Here is a 23,312-nt window from a genome sequence, read left to right on the forward strand (position 1 = left end):
ACAATGCTGAGGAGATCTAAACAACTCAACATTGAGTTCAGTATATGGTTGTGATGAAGAACGTGTTCTTTTTACAACAGGTGATGTTCCCTCTTCGGTCATAACCTCTTTTCCTTTGGAGGATCGTCGAGACATTTGTAAAAGAGCAACTACACAACAAAGTACCAAATCCACAACCCACTCATTTTGTTAGATCTAGTCAATAAGTGAGAGTGCAAAGACCAACCAGATTAAGAAGACACATAATCATAGTACTAGAACTAAGTTAATAACATGACAGAATACACATTTCTGAAGACCAGAAACACACAAAGCCTGGAACAGGTGCTAAACACACAGAGAGTAACAGGTACTACAACACACTCTGTCAAAAATGAGTAGCAAAGTGACACAGAAAGCAAGCATTTCAACAAAATATCATGAAAGAGATAAGCACAGATAGAGTGAATCAAGGTAAGAACATACATATAAGTCAAACCTCATGTGAAGTTATACTAAACAAGTTATAAACAACAAATACCCATTCAACAATCCCAGCATAACACGAAGCACAATAGCAACAACACATTCTTAAAATCAAGAAAATAATACTTGAACCAAGAAATTTGTAATGAGAGAAAGAAAACCCATACCTTTCTCTTGAAGATTGAAGTGAAAATAGTGCAGAAATGGGGGTTTCACAAGATTAGAATACGGTGAGTATCAGAGAGAGATGGAGAAGTCAATGAACAAACATTGATATTCGAGGGAAAACTAAAAAACAATTTTTAAAATTGTCCATAAAACGCAAAACACATGTTTTTCACGATTGGATCAAGTCGCCATTAAGTCGCCAGGGTAAGCTGCGAAACACTATGAAACAGGATTCTTAAAAAATCTTCTAAGTGTTTTTCGCGACTAGAAGTTCTACCCACGAGAGAGTCATGAGTTGAGCTGCGAAAATCTCTGTGTACCTCTCGCGATTGGACCATCCACCCGCGAACAAGTCGCCACATTGAGTTGCGAAATATGCAAAAACCCAAATTTGAAAAAATTTTCTAAGTATTTTTCGCATCTAGGTCATTAACTCGCTAGTAAGCTGTGCAAAATCTCTAAGTGGGCTCGCGACAGGGGCTTGCGACTTGGCTAACCCGCGACTAAGTTGCCAAAACAGGGCAACACTATTTTTGAAGTTTTTGACATTTTTGTAAAAACAAAAGCACTTTCCAAAAACAAACTAAAACGCTCAAAAATCTTTTTGTGTTTGATCAACAAAGATTGAGCATGTGAAAAGCACATTTAATCAAGTACAATTACACAAATGAATATGACATTCATTGAACATAGACTTGTGTATTATGTGTGGATATCAAAAATGAGATAGTCCTTAGTCTAATGTGAAGCTTCAATGATCAATTCAATCAAGGCATACACAACTAGCACTAGATACTGTGACCTATCTCAATTATAGAAACATGCATATATGACCTCCCACAAGCACTTAATAATAATTCTTTGAAGCTTTTCATTTCGCTCCATATTCACATATCATTTGCATTTTTAAGCAAAGAAAATTTCATTTTGAGATAGATGCCTGAAATTTTTGATATTTCAATTGATGAAATAGCCTTTGGCTTTTTGGGCATCAAAATTTTAATATTGGTCGCTTTCCCTTTTTCCTAGTCGAATACTAGTATGTGCGACGAGGTTTTGCAGCTCTATATCTCTTTTCATTTGGAGATTTACATTTTGAGAGCTCTTTTAAGCATAAAAATGAAAAGTGGGAAGATATATAGGCATGAGTCTATGCATGTCTCAAGATCAACAAAACCATTCACTAATTATTCATGACAAGCTTGAAGATCTATTTACAACAGTCATATAGATTTCAGGATTTCTTCCACAACGATATGAGTGCATGAGAGACAAGCTAAGCTCGATAAATGCACAAAGCCATTAGTACAAAGGTACAAGGTAAACATGCTTTGAGATAAAGCTCAACAAAGCCAATTAAACTTTTTGGATTTTCTACTTTTTATGTGTTTTTGGATTTTTGACACAAAAGCAGTAAAAGGTTGATCAAAAGCATAATAAAAATGTAAAAACATTTGAACTAAAGACAAAAACACATACAAAATAACAACCTAAAAGCTAGCAAGAAGCACACAACCAAGCATAATCACAAACATGGGAAATATTGATGCATGGACATGTTGTAATGCTTATGCATGAGTATCCTTCGTCACCCACACGTCACGTGCGTTTGGGGTGATATCCTTGACAGATCGGGTACGAGAGTTAGGACTGTTAAACCTTTGTGTGAAGCTTTCCAGGCAATTGGTGAAGGCACCGATCATCTTCATCACGTCCATCATTCCTGGATCACGGTTTTGACTTCTTGGTTGCTCACCACCCCAAGACCTCATGTCATTTCTTCTTCCTCGTAACCGAGGTGCACTTGCATTGATGTCTGCTCTCAGCTTGTGACAATTTAATCGTGTATGTCCTTGTACTCCACAATAGTGACAAAGATAGTTCATTCTAGGACCTTGCTTTGATCTTGGAAGTGATCTTCCTCTAGCTCCATATCTGGATTTTGAGTGACTGTAGGACTTATTGAACACACGTTGATCAGCCACATTGTTCATCTTCTCAGCTTTAACTTCCTCAGGAATAGACTTATTCACAATCATCTCTTTAGCCTTTACAAGCTTCACTTCATTGTCAGCCATGGCTAATGTGCTACTCCCTCCGGCGTAACCCAACCCGAACTTATCTGAGGTAGGTTTTTGAGAAGAAATAACATCTTCTAATTTCTGGCTAAAGACTCTCTCTATCTTGGCATGAGCTTGCACCACCTCTTGCTCAAGATATCTTACTTTGGTATAAGCTTCTGACAGCTCACTATTTAGTGTCTCAATTTCACACTTCGCCTCCTTGTATCGTGCCAGAAGACTTCTGAAATCTTCCTCAGCCCTCATCATCTTCTTAATGGCTGCATTAGCCACCTTAGCATATTCACCGATCTTCTCTAGGAGTGAGTTGTAAGCCTCTTGCAATCCCACTGCTTTTTCAGTTTCCTCATCTTCAAACTCCTCACTTTTTCCAATAGACTCCAAATCAAAATGTTCTCCAAGCTCCTTCACAAGTGAACCCAAATCATCCGAGGGTTCTACATGTGCAATAGTCATGAATGCGAAGTAATTTCCTTCTTCGTCACAACTATCTTCAGAATCAGAATTTGATGAGTCAGTATCACTTAAGATAGTGGTGTATACCTTTCCTTTTGACTTCAAGTAATTAGGACATTCCTTTTTGAAGTGTCCATATCCATTACACTCGAAGCACACAACGTCCGCAGGAGATTGAGAATCCTTCCCTTCACTTTTCTTATAGTCTTTCCTATCACCTCTTAAGAATGGAAACTTCCCTCCGTTGAATGGTTTTCCACTGTTCTTCATCTTCAGAAATTTGCGAAAGTTTTTTACAAGATACGCTACTTCCTTCTCCACTCCATCTTCTTCGGACGGATCATCCATTCTTTCGGTGATGGTTTTAAAAGCAAGCGATTTACTTGTCTTGTGGGAAGGCAGTCCAAGCTCGTACATTTGAAGTGACCCAATGAGCTCTTTGATCTTAATTTCATCCAAGTCCTTGCTTTCCTCTATAGCTGTGACTTTTGGTCGAAAGCTCTCCGGTAAAGACCTCAAAATTTTTCTCACCACCTTAGTATCCTCAATCTTCTCACCAAGATTGAGCTTAGCAATAAAAATTTCGTTGAGTTTCCCATAGAATGAATCAAACGATTCATCTTCATCCATCTTAAGCTCTTTAAACTTGGTGGTAAGCATTTGGAGTTTTGTGTCCTTCACCTTCTTAGTTCCCTCATAAGTTGTCTCCAAAATCTTCCAAGCTTCCTTGGCCACTGTCATGTAAGATATCCTATGAAATTCATCTGGAGACACACCACAGAATAGAGCATTTAAGGCCTTATTGTTAGCATTGGCTGCTGCAAGGGCTGCCTTATCCCAGGTGGATTTCTCAGCCTCCGGCCTGGTCCAACCTATTTCAACCGCATCCCCCACGGTGTCATCAATAGAGTAAAGGAATGCCCTCATTCTAACTTTCCAGAAGGCATAATTGTTACCATCAAAAAATGGTGGAACATTGAGAGATTGAGACCTATCCATCTCAACAAGGGGTCAAGGATCACACTTAGATATTTAAACCACAACAAGTGTACCCGCTCTGATACCAATTGAAAGTTCAAAATGTGTATAGAACACCCTTGAACGTTTAGACCCCTAAATACAAAGTTACCAATTCAAGCCTAAAATCAAACAATTAATGTGCGGAACATGAACATAAGCTAAACACAGAATTGATAACTAATCTATGCCAAATATAAACACATCCACAGCAGTAAATATAAGGCAAAGATAAAGGAAGGAAGATGCAAACACATGGACAATACGCGACGTGTTATCAAAGAGAAAACTGAAGCCCTCGGCGTAAAACCTCTCCACCGCCCTCCAAGTGGTAAATAATCCACTAAAAAATATAGTTGGGATACATGAACAGCAAAAGACTCTCCAAGCCTAATCTACCTAAGTACCTAAGCCCTCCAAGTTTCTTGCTCCAACGAGGTTACGCCGAACCTATTTCTTCTTTAGCTTCCTGAATTCCGCTACTATACCATAGCATCAACCAACGTATATTGGCTCCTTCCAAACTGCTTCCCTTAGCACCAAATGAACCTTCTCACAGACGTGGGTGTGATGAGATAAGGATGTGGTCAATGGCCTCTCAAAGATGTGACAATGGAAAGGAAGAGAGTAAAGGAATTTGTAGAGTCTCTAAGGTAAAGATTGGGGATGAGGCAATCTTATTTTTCTCTAGGGTTTCTCTCACAAAAATTCTCTTTAGAAGCTCTCTTAAAATCGTGGGTATAAGGATCTATATATAGTGGGATGAGAAAGGAATACGAAGAAACAATTTTTGCCAAACAGGGTAAATTGGCAGCTTGGTCTCGCGACTTATCCAAGTCGCGAGTTCAAGTCGCGGCGTAATAGCCTGGGCAGCCTGGGACTTTTGTCCGTAGTGCGATAGCTGGCGCGACCCTTCAGCTTCCCTGTATGCATTTCACATGCTTGCATTTGGCGACTTGTAGCCACGAGCCACCCGCGAGTCCTAACCGCGAAGCTCTGCTTCTTTGCACATACTTGAGCTTTTCTTCACATCTTCTCACACACTACCCTTACAATAATCCCACCTAAATACAGGGTTACTAAGTGCTAAATTACAAGTAAATTGGCACGGAATAAAACCAACAAGATGGTTGATAAATTTCAACCTTACAGCTCTTATAGTTATTTTCTCTCTCCCTTCACTAGAACTCTCTCATTTGGATTAAATGGGCGGGTGCTTATTAATTAGCTTTGTCATCCTGAAAACAATCCTTGCAATTTTTTATTCAAAGTTGGCGATTCAAACAAAGTTGGGGCATTAAGGAATATGCCTAATTGATTAGGAGGGTATATTCTTCAATAACCGATGTTAAAATGTATTAAGAAGTTTGAAGTCTAATTTTAAATTACTAGATCATATATTTGTGTAGGACTAGGAGTTGAAGATATAGCTCTCACAATTTTTTTAATTTGTTTAAGATGGCGGTTCAAAGTGGTGCATGTATATATATGTGTGTGTGTGTGTGTGTGTGTGTGTGTGTGTGTAAGGGAATGTGTTAATTGGCTTGGAAGGCCTAGTCTATGTTTAACAATTTTTTAAGGAGTTTGTAATAGACTTCGACAATTCTAAATCAATATGTAGAATTGGTGCAGGGGTGTTCCTCACATGGCCACTACCAATAAGTTATAGTATAAAATTGTGCACTTTTCCGTGTCATGAGCATTACCTTTTTTTTTTTATTCTTAATCTCTGACTCTCTCAATCACATTGGTGTTATCTCTCTTTTTATATACTTTTTATCCTTTGTCCCATGTAATTTTTTTTTTTTTCATTTACTTTTCATCTCTCTCAAAACAAAAAGACAATCTCTTTTTTTTTTTTTTTTTTGTTTCTCTTTTCCCCTCCTGCACGCCATTCGCACACTATTAACTTAATGAATATATATTACTGGAGGAATTTTAAACCTTGCAAAAATCAAGGCATGAAAAAATAATGATCTCCCAATGCCACTGCACAGGTGGTGCTCTTTCTATCTCAAGAGTCATGAAAAAATATATATATATATATATATATATATGACATAGCCTTTTACTTAATTTTATCAATTTTTAACACGTTCATTTATTATATTTATCTAAAATTTATCATTTACTCTGATTTGTGAAAACTATGCGATAAAATTCGTATAAATTTTAATTGTGGCCAACAAAATAGGAGCCACCAATCTACTTGTCCATTCTTTCATTATCTCTTTTGGATATATGGACATCCTTTCTTGCGAGTAGCTTATCAAGAATACTACATAATCTTACAAATATATTTATTTTTTAGAACATATTCATTTAATTCATCAATTACTTTGATTCGTTCGTGTACAATATTATAAATTTGTGGCCGACAAAATAATGATCTCTTTTATATATATGGACAACCTTTGTTGAGAGTAGCTTGTCAATGCTTCACCGATCAGTCACTAGACTCAAACAAAACAAAATGGCAGACTCCACATCTTCAAACAACAAGCTCCAAGGCAAGGTGGCCATTATCACCGGAGGCGCAAGCGGCATGGGCGAGGCCACGGCTCGCGAGTTCGCCGCTCACGGCGCACGAGCCATCGTCATCGCCGATGTCCAAGACGAGAAGGGCCAAAACGCCGCCGTGTCAATCGGCTCCAACGTATGCACCTACGTACACTGCGATGTCAGCGACGAGGAACAGGTCAAGAACTTAGTAGAGTCCACGGTGAAAGCGTACGGACGCTTGGACATCATGTTCAGCAACGCGGGCGTGGGGAGATCGACCCACGCGTGCGATCAGACCGTGCTGGACATGGACCTGTCGGCTTACGACAAGCTCATGGCGGTGAACGCGCGCGGAGTGGCTGCGTGTGTGAAGCACGCGGCGAGGGCGATGGTGGAAGGGCGCGTGAGGGGGAGCATCGTTTGTACGGCGAGCATAGGGGCGAGTGTTGGCAGCGAGAAGTTGGTCGACTACGTGATGTCGAAGCACGCGGTGCTGGGGTTGGTGAGGTGCGCGAGCTTGAAGCTGGGCGCGTATGGGATACGCGTGAATTGTGTTTCACCAGGACCAGTTGGGACGCCATTGTTGAAGGACATTTTGGGGAATGAAAATGATGAGGAAGTGGATAAGGTGATAGAGCCGAATTATACTTTGAAAGGTGGGGTGGTGAGACCCAAAAATGTGGCTGACGCTGTGGTGTTTCTTGCTTCTGAGGATTCTCAGTTTGTCACTGGTCATAATTTGGCCATGGATGGTGGGTTTCTTAGAGTTTAGAAAATCCGTTAGAATGACCCAAGTGTGCGTGGGTTCCTTTGTAATAGTCGAAGATGCAATTATGAAATACAGTAACTTTTTCTCTATGTGATCATGCGCAGACGCTTTACAGATTTGTTGGGGGGCGGTGGGGAATCATAAATGTCAGAATTAAGAAGAATGATCAGTGAAGCACTGGTGTTGAAATGAAATAAAATAATTACTTTAGATTGCTGTAGCGTTTCATTAATAATGTTTACACTCTTTCACGTCATGTCAAACTCCTTAGCATCTCTATCTTTTCAGTCAAAAAAAAAAAAAAAAAAACTCCTTGGCATTGTTTATTATGTGAAATATTATAAGTGGCAATTCTTTTTTTTTTTTTGCTGAATTATTATAAGTGGCAATTTGAAACAATAATTTAGTTTCCCTACATAAATGTCCTAAAGTTTACTTTGAGGTACAAAATGACTTGGATAGGCCAAAGTGGGCTGGAAGAATAATCACACAATGAAGATTGATGATTTCAACTAGGATCGAAGGGTTGGGTGAAGTTTTGAAATTTTTTTTTAGAGTGGGTTGGATTTGGATCATAAGATTTATAAATCTGCCAAACTTGACCTAATCCACATATATTTAAAATATATATTTAAAATTTAAAAATATATTATACAATTTTGTTATTTACTATTTTACCTATCTTCCCAAACAAACCTAAATTCTAAGTCCTCCTCATATATTTTACGTTGGTTTGGTATAAGCTCAAGATTATCTGGTTATAAATTTGATTTTATTTGTAATAGTGTTGTTCTAATTCTCAATTTAATATTAATAATAGTAATTAAAAAAATATGTCCACCTCAATCCACGTGGGTTGAGTTGGGTTAGGCTAGATCCTAGGATGGGTTTGGTTGTATTGAAATTTTTTTAACTCATCATAGTGAGTTGAACTGATAAAATCCCTCTACCCAAGCCATGCACACCCCTAGTTTCAACAAGTCAATCCATTTTTTAACAAAACATAAAAGGGTCCACATTTGAAGACAAAACAACAAAAATGAGTTTTTTTTTTAGTTGTTCTAGGGTTGTTATTAAGAAACTTAAATCATACATAATCTAATAAAAAAAGAATTTGAATATATCGACTTCACCAATATATATATATATATAGGGTCTATTTTTGTTGCCCAAGCCCAAAGAATATGGGTCAAAGGCCCAACGAACCCAGAACAATGAATTTGTAGAGAGTGGATCGAAGGTTTAGGCGCTAGCCGGCGTTCACGTAGCATGAACTCTTTTCTTTTACTGAAAAATACTTAGAACAATTTACAACTGGGAGATGCTCCTCGGCCAGGAGCCGAGGAGGTTTTTCCTTCCCCTTTCTGCTCCTCCCAAAACCCCTTCCAAAAAACCCCCCATTACATTTTGCTCACCCCTCTTATATATCCCCCTCTTCCTCCTCTTGTTGGTCATCTATTGGCCTTCCACCTAACCGTCCATCCCATCAAAGGTCATATCCGTGCTCAAGTGATTCACCCTGATCGATGTTGCCCTGCCAAGGGGTTACATCCTTATTAATGCGACCAGAAGGGTTAGGTGAGCGTATTCAATGCCGAGGTGACAGTTCGCCCAGGGCTTGCCCCTTCTTCATACTGAGGTCTCGGATGACCGAGGATAGGGTCATCATCGGACCCATCATCCGTCCTCGGCATGGGCCATTTAGGCCTAGGTTGAAGTGGGCTGAGGCCACCCGATTTTCTGGCCCCACAATAGCCCCTCAAAATCTTGCTGCACGCATCCTCGGGCGAGGAGAAGGATTTTGACATCCTCGGCCTTATCCCACCCTCACCCCTCGTCAGTGCTGGGGTTCATTCACCTACCAAAGACACGTCGCTGACGTTACGGAGCACGTAATGTGCCCATCATTAAATTCAGGCGGCTCTGTGTTTCCTACGTCTAATGAGGCGTTACCCATCCAACGGTGGAGATTCGTCTTGCATTTATGGGCGGGAAAACCCGCATGGTTCCTCGAATTAGGGTATAAATACTCGTACGAACCGCTTCTCCCTGTTCCTCAATTGTAGTCAAGAATATTCGTGCGCCCCTCCTAAGTTCAGCCACACCCTCACTAGCACCTCCAGCACAAAAGCCAGTCCGAGGAGCCTTTCCTCTTTTCAGTAAGTCGCTCTGTCTCTTTTAGACCTCTCTTTCTCTTTACCCTTTTTTCTGCTTCGCCTGTTCTTTCTTAGTTCTTTTAGGCGTCAACTGGGATGGGTAGGTTTAAGAAATACGTAGATACTGCGGAGGCGATGGAGAAATTCATCACCGACCGCAGAATTCCCGACAATGTAGGCCTGAAATATTGTGAGGACGAGGAGTGGCGCATACACAGGCAGGAGGGCGAGGTGGTGATTCCCATAGTCGCCTTCCTTGAAGGGGGGATGACGATCCCCATGGGGCCGGTGATGAGGGATTACCTCATGCACTTCCGGTTGGCCCCCACCTAGTGTGGGATAAACGTCTTTAGGATTCTGGGCTGTGTGGACGCCCTGAACGAGAAGATGAGGCTGAGGTTGACCCACCACGACGTGAACTGGTGTTACAACCTTCAGCTTCTTAAGGGCAAGTTGTATTACCTGAAGACGAGAGACGACAGGGTGCGGCTCATTCAGTACCTCCCTGAGTCCAGCAAGGGGTTCTACGAGGATTTCCTCATCGTGTCAGGGGAGTGGCACGATGGACTTCACTGCCCAACAACAGAGGGAATACCAGGTAGGGCAGTGGAAGACAGATAGGATTTCAAGTTCTCGTCTTTTTTCTTTCCTTTTTACTAACGCGGTGGTGCTTTCCGTTTGCAGACCCGCACGCCTTTCAGCGTCACTTCCATCTTGTCAACCGGGAAGATTTGCAAAAGGTGCTGAGGGCGCCGGTGTATATAAACGAGGACGACAACCAGGTTAGGACCGCCCACATAATTTTAGGTTATAAACCTACCCAGAAATCGTTCCCGGTTCCGAAGCACGTCATCCTCGCCGGCGATCCTCGACTTCAGAGGATTACCGTGACCGAGGACGGATTTTCGTTCCCCGAGGAGCCCTCCGACTAGGAAGCTGTCATAATAGCCATCCCCTCCTCTTCCCAACCGTTCGCTGAGGCAGCCATGGAAGCTCCAGTGGGCGAAGGGGACGCGTTTGACGTTTTCGCCCAGCTTGATCAGTTCGAGGACCCTCCTGGAGACTTGGGTGATCCCAATCTAACCGAAGCAGACCTCCTTGCTTCAGAAGCCACTCCTCGGCCGTCAATGGGTTACAAGAGGAAGCCCACCACCAACTTGCTGGACCTGATTGAGGGCCAACCGGGGGAGTCCCAACAAAAACCTCCTACTCCACTTCCGAAGACTAGGTCGACTTCCGCTCGGCAGAAGCTGCCTCCTTCTCCTTCTCAGACGCGCTCGCCCTCTGGGTCCGTGCCTGCTGGTCCCAAGAAAAAGAAGGATAAGGGTAAAAGGATCGTGGAGGATAGGACGGTGTCCTCGCAGGAGGAGGAAACTACTCTGCGGCGTCCAAGCAGCTTAAGATAGGCGACCAGAGCCAGGAGAGGCAGGTCGTCGACACCACCTCTTCCGAGGTCCAGGCCTGGCTCCCAGCCCCGATGCTCTGCGGGGAGCCCTTGAGGGATAACGCCTCCCTCAGGGACTTCAATGAGGGTGAAGGTGCGCGCGTGGCTGATGCGCTGGAGAGGAGCCTGCTGCTCCCGGTAGACATGGCTGAGCTTAACACTTTGACGAGCGAGCAGGTCTTCCTCAGCCTTAAGCGATATGTGGGGATGGTAAGCGCTGTAACCTCAACTCTTCTCCCACTCTTTTTCTTTTAGTGGGCTTATAGCACATTGGTTATTCTAGTAGGCTGTCCAAGCTATCTTTATGTTGGAGGGGGTTGCAAACGACCAGAAGGAGACCCTCAAACCAGAGCGTGACTGGCGCTTTCAAGCTACTCGGACTCTAAAGAATTTCGAGGCTGACCTCGCCAAGGCCCGAGAGGATTTGAAGGCGGTGACTAGGGAGCGGGACAATGCCCTGTCCGGTCTTGAGGGTGCCCAGAACCAGGCCAATGAGCAAATGAGGCGCCTAGGCGAGGCGCAGGGCCAATTGCAGATCGCGAGGGATCTGGTCGCTAATCTGCAAACTAAGGTGACAAAGGTCGAGGGGGCCCAGAGGGGGGCAGAATGGGTCAGAGACCAGGCTGAGCGAGCTAAAGACGAGGCTGACCATGGCAGGGAGATGGCCGAGCGCGCCAAGGAGGAGGCTAAGACCGCAACTTATGCTGATGGGATGGCTGCGGTAGAAGCCGCCTACAAGGCTCAAGTCTCGGGGGTGTGTAGGCGATATTGTTCCCAGGTCTGGGCTGAGGCTCTCAAACAAGCTGGGGTGGAGGCCACGTCCGACATGTGGAAGGCAGAGAACGTGTATTACCCCCCCGTTATCCGCGAGGCCGCCCCTGAGGACCCTAAGGTTGAGGAGATGGTTGAAGAGGTGCGGGCAGCTGAGCTGGGCGAGCCTTTGAGCGAGGAGGTGGCCCAAGAGGTAGTGGAGATCCCTTCCGATGATCCAACCCCCACTACTGAGGAAGCAACTGCTCTCGTCGTACCCCCGCAGGCCATCCCATCGGGCCAGGGCTCGGAGGGGTCAAGGGTTGCCCCTGTTCAGCCTGAGCAAAAGGAGTAGACCCCCTGGCTTCACGGCTCATCCTACTTTCACGTTGTCATTTTATTTTGTTGTGCTTTTCCTTTATGTACTGTGGCTCTTGCCATGCAATTTTTATGAACTCATTGTTGTAATGCGAATTTAATCTCCCTTTATTTGAATTGCTTATTTGTGTACGCACTACCTACTTTACCTCTTTTCCTTAGATCTGTACGATTTTAGCTTAAATTGTATGTCGGCCAATCGCGCCAGTAACGATGATAAGGAGAGAGAACGTATGCATGGGCAGCTCTCTTGCATCTCAAGGGCTAGGTGGGGCTTGGTCCTTTCCTAACCTGGGATATTCTGTAGTTAGCCTCCCTGTATGCCTGAGTCCAAGGGCCATGCGATGCCCCTGTTCTGTTCGGCACACTGGTCTGATTGAGCGGTTAGTTTCCCCGTAGGCCTGAGTCCGAGGACCATGCAGTGCCTTGGTTCTGTCCAGCGCTTTCATTTCTCTGTAAGTATCTAGTTTTCCCATAGGTTTGAGTCCGAGGACCATGCAATACCTTGGTTCTGTCTAGTACTCAGGTATAGATGAGCGAGTAGTTTTCCCATAAACCTGAGTCCGAGGACCATGCAGTGCCTTGGTTCTGTCTAGCGCTTTCATTTCTCTGTAAGTATCTAGTTTCCCCACAGGTTTGGGTCCGAGGACCATGCAATACCTTGGTTCTGTCTAGTACCCAGGTATAGAGGAGCGAGTAGTTTCCCCATAGGCCTGAGTCCGAGGACCATACAGTGCCTTGGTTCTGTCTAGCGCTTTCATTTCTCTGTAAGTATCTAATTTCCCCATAGGTTTGAGTCCGAGGACCATGCAATACCTTGGTTCTGTCTAGTACCCAGGTATAGAGGAGCGAGTAGTTTCCCCATAGGCCTGAGTCCGAGGACCATGTAGTGCCTTGGTTCTGTCTAGCGCTTTCATTTCTCTGTAAGTATCTAGTTTCCCCATAGGTTTGAGTCCGAGGACCATGCAATACCTTGGTTCTGTCTAGTACCCAGGTATAGAGGAGCGAGTAGTTTCCCCATAGGCCTGAGTCCGAGGACCATGCAGTGCCTTGGTTCTGTCTAACGCTTTCATTTCTCTGTAAGGAGGGGTTTGTCCTCGGACCGCTCTGTTGGAGATGATTCCTCCTTGGGTCAGATTATGATTTTACACGTGGTGTTGATCTCACTTCCAGCTCGAGCCCCCATCTTCTTCACTTAAGAAGCGTCCCTTGGCCGTTCGTGTTCCGCGCTTGACGTTTCAGTGCACGAGAGGCGCCTTCATTAATGTCTTCGTGAATTAGCACAAATCCAACGATCTACGGTCCCCTTGGAATTTGGTGGCCTTATTATTAGCCTTGCTGGTAACTCTCTTTTCAAATTCTACGTGGATTAATTCTCACCAACCTTCATCCTCTATATAAGGCTTTCCGGAGGGATGGTTTCTCCATACTCCATAAACTTCCCAACGCAAACAGAAAAACACACCCTTTCAGCTCCCCAAGCCCCTTTAATAACCCCGCCGGAATTGTGACCTGAGTTGGCAGATATGGGGCGGCTTTGGGCGGGTGTGAGGACATCCGTGCCAAGAGCCGCTGTGACCGCAGCCCCCACTGGGCTTCCGGCGCGGCAGAGTCTGGGCGTAACACTGACGGTCCGTACGCGGTGGCCAGGAGGGACGTCGCTGAAGTACCTAACGTCTCTCCCCGGAGCGCACCCCCAACGGAGGAGACGCGCGAACCTATGTCATGGCTGATGCCCGAGTGTTGCCGTCTCCAACGGCCAACGCTCGTGAAGAGTGGAGAGAATCAAGGGAACATCACGGGAGAAGGCGTCCCGGTGCCCCTGCATCTGCTCCTCGTTTTGTTCAAGCTCCGCCGCACCGAGAAAGGAGTTGTTGGTGGCCTTGAAACAAGCTAGCCCTCCCCTTCCCTGCTTTTATTATCAAGTTCTCCCATTCTCTTAATGCCAATAAAAGCACGGGTTGACACTTCCCTCTAGCTAGTTTTAGGACGGGTCCACCTGGGCTTCTGATTGTAGAACTAGCTGGTAGGAATAGTTTTAAAACACACCTACCTGAGCCTCTGATTGTAATTTGTAACTTTTCTTTTTATGAAATAATATCAAGCTTTCTTTCTTTGCTGTTGAATCTTCTGTCTTGAACTTTTATCTTTCTGCAGTGTTTGTTTGGTAGTTTTTTTTTTTTTGTTTTTTCATCATCACCGATCTTCCGTAGGATGATTATATAGAACAATCGCCTGTTGCGCCAGCCGGCGCACTAATCCTTCCCACAGACGGCGCCAATTGTAGGGTCTGTTTTTGTTGCCCAAGCCCAAAGAATATGGGTCAAATGCCCAACGAACCCAAAACAATGAATTTGTAGAGGGTGGATCGAAGGTTTAGGCGCTGGCTGGCGTTCACGTAACATGAACTCTTTTCTTTTACTGAAAAATACTTAGAACAATTTACAACTGAGAGATGCTCCTCGGCTCCTGGCCGAGGAGGTTTTTCCTTCCCCTTTCTGCTCCTCCCAAAACCCCTTCCAAAAAACCCCCCATTACATTTTGCTCACCCCTCTTATATATCCCCCTCTTCCTCCTCTTGTTGGTCATCTATTGGCCTTCCACCTGACCGTCCATCCCATCAAAGGTCATATCCGTGCTCAAGTAGTTCACCCTGATCGATGTTGCCCTGCCAAGGGGTTACATCCTCATTAATGCGGCCAGAAGGGTTAGGTGAGCGTATTCAATGCCGAGGTGACAGTTCGCCCAGGGCTTGCCCCTTCTTCGTACTGAGGTCTCGGACAACCGAGGATAGGGTCATCCTCGGACCCATCATGCGTCCTCGGCATGGGCCATTTGCGCCTGAGTTGAAGTGGGCCGAGACCACCCCATTTTCTGGCCCCACAATATATATTTTTTAGTTTCTTTCTACAAGCAAAATTAAAAAGCCAAAAGAGATTGATGAAAAATAGGTGAGATTGAGAATGATGAGATAAGTAATAAAGTGAGAAAGAGCCTAAAAATAATAATAGAGAAAATAAAAATTGGGGAAGTGAGAGAGAGTAACGAATGATACATGTTACGACAACGAGCCAAGCCACTAAAGAGTAGAATTTCCAACGTCATCAACGAGAACTCACAGCCACAATCTCACTCTTGGTACCATTTTTTAGGAAAATGAAATTAGGATTGTTTAATTATTTTTATGAAATGAGTTGAACGAGTTACGAATATGAATGTTTAGGGGTTTTGTTTTTTGTTTTTTAATGAGATTTTGTTGAATATTTTATTCATTTATTTCTGTTTGGTCTAATCTTGTTTTTTGGGCTAACATTTTATGTTATTTGGGTTCATTTTTATAAGAAATGTTATGTCCATAATATTTTCACAACACTTTTGCAACACATTTTAGTGGTAGGTTATTATTAGTTGTTACAAGTGGGCAAAAAAATAATTTAAGTGGTGAGCTCAAATTAGAGCCATAAGCAATTTACCACCTATAATTTATTGTGAAAGTGTTATGAAAATATTGTGAACGTAGCACTTCTCTATTTTTGTTGTTATTTGAACTTTTATTTATGTTTTTGTTTAAGGGCTTAAGGATTATGGTTGGAGGGTTAAGATTATTTTTGTGAGTAATAGAGACAAAACAAAATGTCGCAACAATTCTTATATTAGCATAAAAAATCAAATTAGAGATTAAAAAAGGCCCACATGTGAGTAGGCATTTTAATTTCGGAATGTTGTGAAATTGTTGTGACATTTTATTCTATTCCAAGCATTATTCTTATTTTCATTAATATTGTATCCAAATTCTTGAGATTATCAACTCAAGGTGGTCAACATTTTTTTAGGAAAGACAAAATGTGATAATTTAAATATAATTGTGTGATTATTATTATTATTATTATTATTATTATTATTATTATTATTTTGTATGTGTAATTTGTTTTTGACAAGTCCAGATGGTCACAGGACTACACTGACTTGTATGTGCAGTCACCCTTGTTCCTATCTAGAGATCTAGCAAATTCAAACTTGATTACAAAGAATCCAAATTGATACCTTCTGGACGGCTGAGATAAAAAGTTAGAAATTTAATTCTCCTTATGAGCTATCCAATCTTTTCTTTTTCTTTTTCTTTTTCTTTTTTAAACAATGAGCTATCCAATCTAAGACAAAATATATATATATATATATATATTTTTTTTTTTTATTTAAAAAAGCTACTTTTATTAACTAATCTTTCGGTGGAGATTCTTAACTTATCATCTCGGCAATTTACAAGTAGGGTATGACATAGGATTTGGATTTAATTTCAAACTCTTTGATAAAATTTTCACATGGGTTATTACGATATAGACTATGCCACTTCTAGTTAGTTAGACATAATCACTTGATTGCTATTTAAAATGTGTGGAGCAAATTAATTGTGATCTCGAAATATAAGGATCAAAAATAGTATTTTGTTGGCCTTTATTATTACTCTATCCGAAATAAAAATTTATCAATTACGCATATTAATTTGTGAAAATTAAGGAGGTATTCACTTCACTTGACTGAAACAAAACAAAATGGCACACTCAAAACTCCACATCTTCAAGCAATAAGCTCCAAGGGAAGGTGGCCATAATCACCGGAGGTGCAAGTGGCATGGGTGAGGCCACGGCGCGCCAATTCGCCGCTCACGGCGCACGAGCAATTGTAATCGCCGACGTCCAAGACGAGATGGGCCAAAAAGTGGCCGCATCAATCGGCACCAACATCTGCACCTACATACACTGCGATGTCAGGGACGAGGAACAGGTCAAGAACATGGTAGACTCCACGGTGAAAGCGCACGGAAGCCTCGACATCATGTTCAGCAACGCGGGCATGGGGAGAGCGACCCTCACGTGCGATCAGACCGCGCTGGACATGGACATGTCGGCTTACGACGAGATTATGGATGTGAATGCTCGTGGAATGGCGGCGTGTGTGAAGCACGCGGCGAAGGCCATGGTGGAAGGGCACGTGAAGGGGAGCATAATTTGCACGGCGAGCATAGGGGCGAGCATTGGTACCGAGAATTTCGCGGACTACGTGATGTCGAAGCACGCGGTGCTGGGGTTGGTGAGGTGTGTGAGCTTGAAGCTGGGGGCATATGGGATACGCGTGAATTGTGTATCACCAGGGGCAGTTGGGACGCCATTGTTGAAGGAGATGCTTTGGTATGAAAATGAGGAAGAGGATAAGAAGGTAGAGTCATATTACTACTTGAAAGCTGGGGTTTTGAGGCCCAAAAATGTTGCTGACGCTGTGGTGTTTCTTGCTTCTGAAGAAGCTGAGTTCATCACTGGCCATAATTTGGCGGTGGATGGTGGGTATAAGGCTTAAGAGTTTGGGTAATAATCCATTAGAGCGGCCCTGTTGTTCTTGCGGAATAAACAGTAGTTGAAGATGCAATTATGAAATAATAACTTGGGGAACTATATTTTTAAGTCTTTAATAATAATAAAAAGTTCTCTCTATGTGATCAGGCGTAAAAACTCGTTGAAAATAGGAGGGAATCATAGAGGAAAGAATGAAAGAGGCCTGATCAATGAAGCACTAGTTGAAATGAAATAAAATATTCACTTTAAATTGTTGAAGTGATAAAAAGATTGGACATTGATTGTTTGTTTCACAAATGAACGGTGTCTGTGTTTACCTTCTTCTGTTTTTGGGTAGAAAGTATTTACATTCTTTCACATCATATATCAACTCTTTGGCATCAATTCTATCAATCAATTTTTCTCTCCCTCTGTAGGAGTCTTTTTGTCACGCCTAGCTAGTCGAGTATCTCTCTCCCTCTCACGCTGACTGGGTCGTCTCTAGGGTCCATCCCTCTCTCTCTCTCTCTCACACTGTTTGGGTCTTCTCTCTAGCGCTGCTATGGAGCAAGCAGTGGTGGATGGTCTTCTCAATCTCTGTCTAACGAAAGAGGAGGAGGAGGAAATCACCATCACAACGTGTTGTAGATCAGACCTGTTAGAAGAGTGCTCATTGAGTCTTTTTGACAAACTTTTGTCGAATAGACAACAAAACCAACGTGCGCTGAAAAATACTCTGAGATCGGCTTGGAAAATGGGTTCCGATCTTCAGATTGTTGATGTTGGACATAATGTTTTGCAATTCAAGTTTGGTTCAGAATACCAACTCAAATGGGTTGAGAAAAACGGCCCATGGAATTTCGAAAACAACCTTTTATTACTTAGCAAATGGAGAAGAGGTCTTACGGCATCCAACATTGATTTTTCACTCTCCATTCTGGATTCAGGTTTGGGGGCTCCCATTTGAAATGATGGATGATGAAGTGGGAAAGGAGCTTGGAAATAGTTTGGGGAGGTTCATTGAGATGGATAAAAGGTTTGGGCAAGCTGATCAAGCGAAGTTTATGAGGATTAGAGTCGATCTTCCGTTGGAAAAACCTCTTCGACGTGGGGGGAAGATAACTAATATGGAGGGAGGAAAATTTTGGGTAACCTTCAAATATGAAAGGCTCCCAACTTTTTGCTTCCTATGTGGCAGAATGGGGCATGATGATAAACATTGCCCAGAAACTTCAGATTGGTGCAACACCACAAGGCAATACAGTGACTGGTTAAGAGCAAATGGCAAGGTGGGTTTTGATAAGTCGCGGTCTATCGGTAGTGGGGATAGAGATGAAAATGGCAGTGACAGAGATGTAGAAAACGTTCAGACAATAGCCAGAAATTCTTAAGCATCGGCGATGGAAGGTGGTGAGGGTAGTTCTGGAATTGGTAGGAAGCAAACACTAAGTGACAAAGGAAGCATGATGGGATGGGAAGTCACAGGAAGTCCAATGTGTCAGTCAGCACAGAAACTGGACGAACAGAACAACTCCACTCAAATTCAAATGGAACGTGCTCCTGAACAGAATACTTTCCCACGTACCAACTTGGATAGCTCTCCAAATGGACCCTTCGGTGTTATGGACAAAGATAGGAGGGCTGGTTATGTTTTATCTGATGTGGGCCAACAAGTAAATGTTGAAAAATAGATGATGGATGTTTCTAGCCCATCAAAGCCAAAGACAAGCCCAACGAACACTAAGAATTTTGCTAAGGACAACTTAAGCCCAAAGGGTGAAGAAAATGGCAAGGCAATACGCCACTGGAAAAAAATAGGAGGAGAAAAAGGTAAGAATAACAGCCTAACTTCTGAAATTCAAACTTAAATTCTAGGGGCCAAACGGAAGGGAAAAATAACTTTCACAAAAGAAGAAGCTCCAACTCAGAAGAAACAGTATTTGGAAACTACCAAGCTCTTCAATGAGAAAGATGAAAGATCGGCGGTGTCTGCTAGGCAACACCGCCGGGAGCCATGAATCCCGTAAGCTGGAACTGCCAGGGACTGGGGAATCCCTGGTCAGTTAGGGCGCTGCATGATCTTGTGCGGCGTTGGAACCCCAAAATTGTCTTCCTTATGGAGACAAAACTAAAAAAGAATCGCATGGAAAGAATAAAGAACTGATTTGGGTTTGCAAATGGTCTGATTGTGCCTTGTGTTGGTAGAAGTGGGGGAATTGCTCTTCTCTGGACAAGGGAAATTAATTTGGAGATTAAAAGTTATACAAGATTCCATGTTGATGCAGTAATCTCCAAGACCAGCAGTGATTACAAATGGAGGTTAACCGGTTTTTACTACCATCTAGAGACACATAAAAGGTGCGATTCATGGCACCTTCTTGCTTTTCTTAATAGTCAATTCCAACTTCCCTGGTTATGTTTAGGTGATTTTAACGAAATTCTTTCAATAAATGAGATATTTTGGGGAGCAAACTACTCTCAGCATCAAATGGAGGGTTTTAGGGATATTGTTAATTATTGTGGCTTCCATGATTTGGGCTATTGTGGACCGGATTACACATGGAGTAATATGCAAGAGGGGGAGAATAGGATTTTCCTTAGACTTGATAGGGCTCTGGCTACCCCAGATTGGTCTGCCAAATTCGAAGGGATGAAAGTGCGCCATTTAGTGGATTCAACTTAGGCCCTATGCAAAACTCGAGGCACATGAAATACCTTGGCCTCCCTTCTCTCATTGGAAGGTCAAAAAGTCAAGTCTTTGCAATACTAAAGGAGAAGGTTGGTCAAAAGCTTGCGGGTTGGAAAGGTAAGCTTCTTTCTATGGGCGGGAAAGAAATTCTCATTAAGGCGGTGGTGCAAGCAATTCCAAAATTCACTGTGAGTTGCTTCCTACTTCCTCAAGGTTTATGTGATGATATGGAAAGAATGATGAAGAACTTTTGGTGGGGCCAAAGGAAGTAGGAAACAAATTTAGGTTGGATTTGTTGGAAGAGGATGTGCAATTCAAAGGCTTGTGGAGGGTTGGGGTTCAGAAATCTAAAAGCTTTCAACTTGGCCATGCTTGCTAAGCAAGCTTGGAGAATTCTTTCTAATCCGAGCTCTTTGGTAGCCAGGGTGCTTAAAGCTAGGTACTTTCCTATAGGTAATCTTTTAAATGTTAAACTTGGTTCTTCCCCCTCGTACTCATGGAGAAGCATTCATAGTAGCTTAGAAGTTTTAAGGAGGGGAACCTGGCGGAGAGTTGGTAACGGGAAACAAATCCATATATGGGAGGATAGATGGCTCCCAACACCTTCAACCTACAAAGCTATCTCTCCCTAGATCCACGATTTTGAATTCCCTTTGGTCTCTTCTCTCATAGACCCGGATACTAAATGGTGGAATGCAGATGTTCTTCGCTCTATCTTTCTACCCTTTGAGGTGGAAACCATCTTGAGGATTCCTATAAGTTATAATCTGCCAGAAGACAAGCTTATCTGGATTGGAAATAAGAAAAGGGAATTTTCGGTGAAGAGTGCTTATCATATAGCCCATAGTATCATTGATCCGTATGAAAGGGGTGAAAGCTCTACTGGGGACCCTTATAGACTGCTTTGGAAGAAACTTTGGCTTCTAAACCTCCCTGGAAAAATTAAAATCTTTGCTTGGACGGCTTGTGTAGATGGGCTGCCCACTTATGATAATATAAGCAAAAGAGGTATCTGTTGTAGCACTACTTGCCCCAGTTGTGGCTTGGTACCTAAGGATGTCAATCATGCTCTCCTTCATTGTGAAGCTACCTCCCTTGTTTGGTGCTTCTGGTCAGATTATCCTAGATCTCCTCAGAGTCATAATTGGTCTTTCCTTGACATAGCCTTACATTTATGTCATTCTAATGCTTCACAGGTCCTAGATTTATTTTTTGTATTATCTTGGGCTATTTGGTATAACAGAAATAAAATAGTGCATAATGATTCTCCTCTTTACCCTTCTTAAGTTTGGCTTCTGGCAAACAGCACATTGGAGGACTTTAAAAAGGCTGCTTCCCTAGACATCATTCCTCCAAGGTATTCTCAAATCAGGTGGGAGGCTCTTGGAGTATTCAAAATCAACGTCGATGGGGCAACCTCTGACCAAGGACAAAACTCCAGCATTGGAGTGATGATTAGGGACTCAAATGGACATGTTGTAGCAGCTCTAAATAAGTATCTGCCAGGCAGATTTGCAGCAGACCAAGTGGAAGCTTTAGCATTGGAGCAAGGTATTTTACTTGCTAGGGAGTTGCAATTGTCTCGGGTCATCCTGGAGTGTGATGCACTTGCTGTGATTCAAGCCTTGAATGACAACTCTACAGGTATTGAGCTTGGCCATATTTTACAAGGAATTAGGCATGTAAGTGAATCCTTTGAGCTCTGCACTTTTCAGCATGTAAATAGGGATTCAATGTTGTGGCACATGAACTTGCACAGCTGGCTCGGAGAGAAGAATCTTCTTGCATGTGAAATGGGGTTTCCCCCCCTGCTGTGTTTTCGTTGGTCCACAATGACATGGTGTATCTGGCTTAATGCCCTGTTCTGCTTGTTTCTATGTTGTACTCCTTTCTGGTTTTATGCTATAAATCTTCCAATTCAAAAAAAAAAAAAAAAAAAAACTCTTTGGCGTCATTTATTATGTGAAACATTATACTTGGCAATTTGAAACAATTATGACATTGGATAGAACATTTTGGTAGGGCCCAAAAGCAAATATTCCCACAATATATATATATATATATATTTTTTTTTTTTGCACTGTGATTGGGGAGGAAATAATCACAAGTTAAGATAAGTGCTATCAAAGAGCCGATAATTTTTAACAAACCATAAAAGGGTCTGTCTAATAACAAAAAAGCAAAATTGAGTGTTTTTTTTTTTTTTTTTTCAAGCTACCTTTTAGTATCAAAAAATTAAGGAGAAAAAGCAAAACAAAAAAAAAAAAAGTTAGATTGAGTCCCAATTTTTTTTTAAGCGTGTTGTTGAAGTTATATGAGCTGTTTCAATGAATAATGAATAATGATAGAGACCAATTTATAAAATTTGTGTAAAAAAACTCTAGAAATTTTGAAACCTTAAAAACCAAAACGATAATAGATTTTTAGTTAGTTCACTGGTAAAGTTTTTTTTTTTTTTTTTACAAGATAGAATTTCTACTCTAGCCTAATTTAAGTGTATATGTGTGTGAAGCTCACTTCTAGAGACTTGAACTCTGGTCCTTACCCCCACACCCCATAAGCACTTATACTTGTGAAGTGAGCACTGCACCAAGGGTGTGCGGTGGTCATTAGTAAAGTTTCTTATTATCATATGAGAGATTTAAAGTTCAATTCTTTGCCTATACCAATAACCAAATTATCTCTTAGTTTAATGATAAAGAATAATCATCTGAGCAAACATTGGTTAAAACTCTCGAAAAAAAAAATTATTTTGACAATTATCCCCAACGGAAATTGTAAAGTTAATTGTGTCAATTTAAACCTCACAATTTTATTACTATCAAAATCCAAATTCTAAATCTCAATCTCACTCGTTATTCAAGCAAAATAAATTTTTTTTTTCTTTTTGTCAAGAGTTGTAGCTCAACTAGTTAATACCTTTTAATGTTTTTTATAGAAACATCCAAAGTTTAAATGCTTCAATTCTCAACTATAAATAAAATACCTTTTTTGTATGTATTAGCTTTTAGATTTCTCATATAGGATTTAAGGAAAGGGACAATAATTTTGATTACAACTCAGCTACAACAATAGAATATTGGAGATCTGAACTTAATTCTCCTCAT

At 42.1% G+C, this 23,312-nt stretch overlaps 2 protein-coding genes across 2 annotated transcripts; both read left to right on the forward strand.

Moving 5' to 3' along the window:
- The first annotated feature begins 6,509 nt into the window (after positions 1-6,509).
- Positions 6,510-7,674, forward strand: LOC112027110 ((+)-cis,cis-nepetalactol synthase NEPS3). The gene has a single exon (XM_024059784.2). The coding sequence runs from the start codon at positions 6,622-6,624 to the stop codon at positions 7,459-7,461; it is 840 nt and encodes a 279-aa protein (XP_023915552.1). The 5' UTR covers positions 6,510-6,621; the 3' UTR covers positions 7,462-7,674.
- A 9,057-nt stretch (positions 7,675-16,731) lies between these two features.
- LOC112027117 ((-)-isopiperitenol/(-)-carveol dehydrogenase, mitochondrial) lies at positions 16,732-17,922 on the forward strand (the record flags this gene model as incomplete). The annotated part of the gene is made up of 1 exon (XM_024059788.2): positions 16,732-17,922. A coding segment is annotated over one exon (810 nt), but the record flags the coding sequence as incomplete, so codon positions are not given.
- Between the last annotated feature and the right edge of the window lie 5,390 nt (positions 17,923-23,312).

This window comes from Quercus suber, unplaced genomic scaffold (assembly GCF_002906115.3).
Source record: "Quercus suber isolate HL8 unplaced genomic scaffold, Cork oak 2.0 scaffold_538, whole genome shotgun sequence".
NCBI lineage: Eukaryota > Viridiplantae > Streptophyta > Magnoliopsida > Fagales > Fagaceae > Quercus > Quercus suber.

What these genes read in the sequence shown, in the direction of transcription:
- LOC112027110 (XM_024059784.2), top strand. Translation starts at nt 6,622, where the DNA reads ATGCTTCACCGATCAGTCACTAGACTCAAACAAAACAAAATGGCAGAC.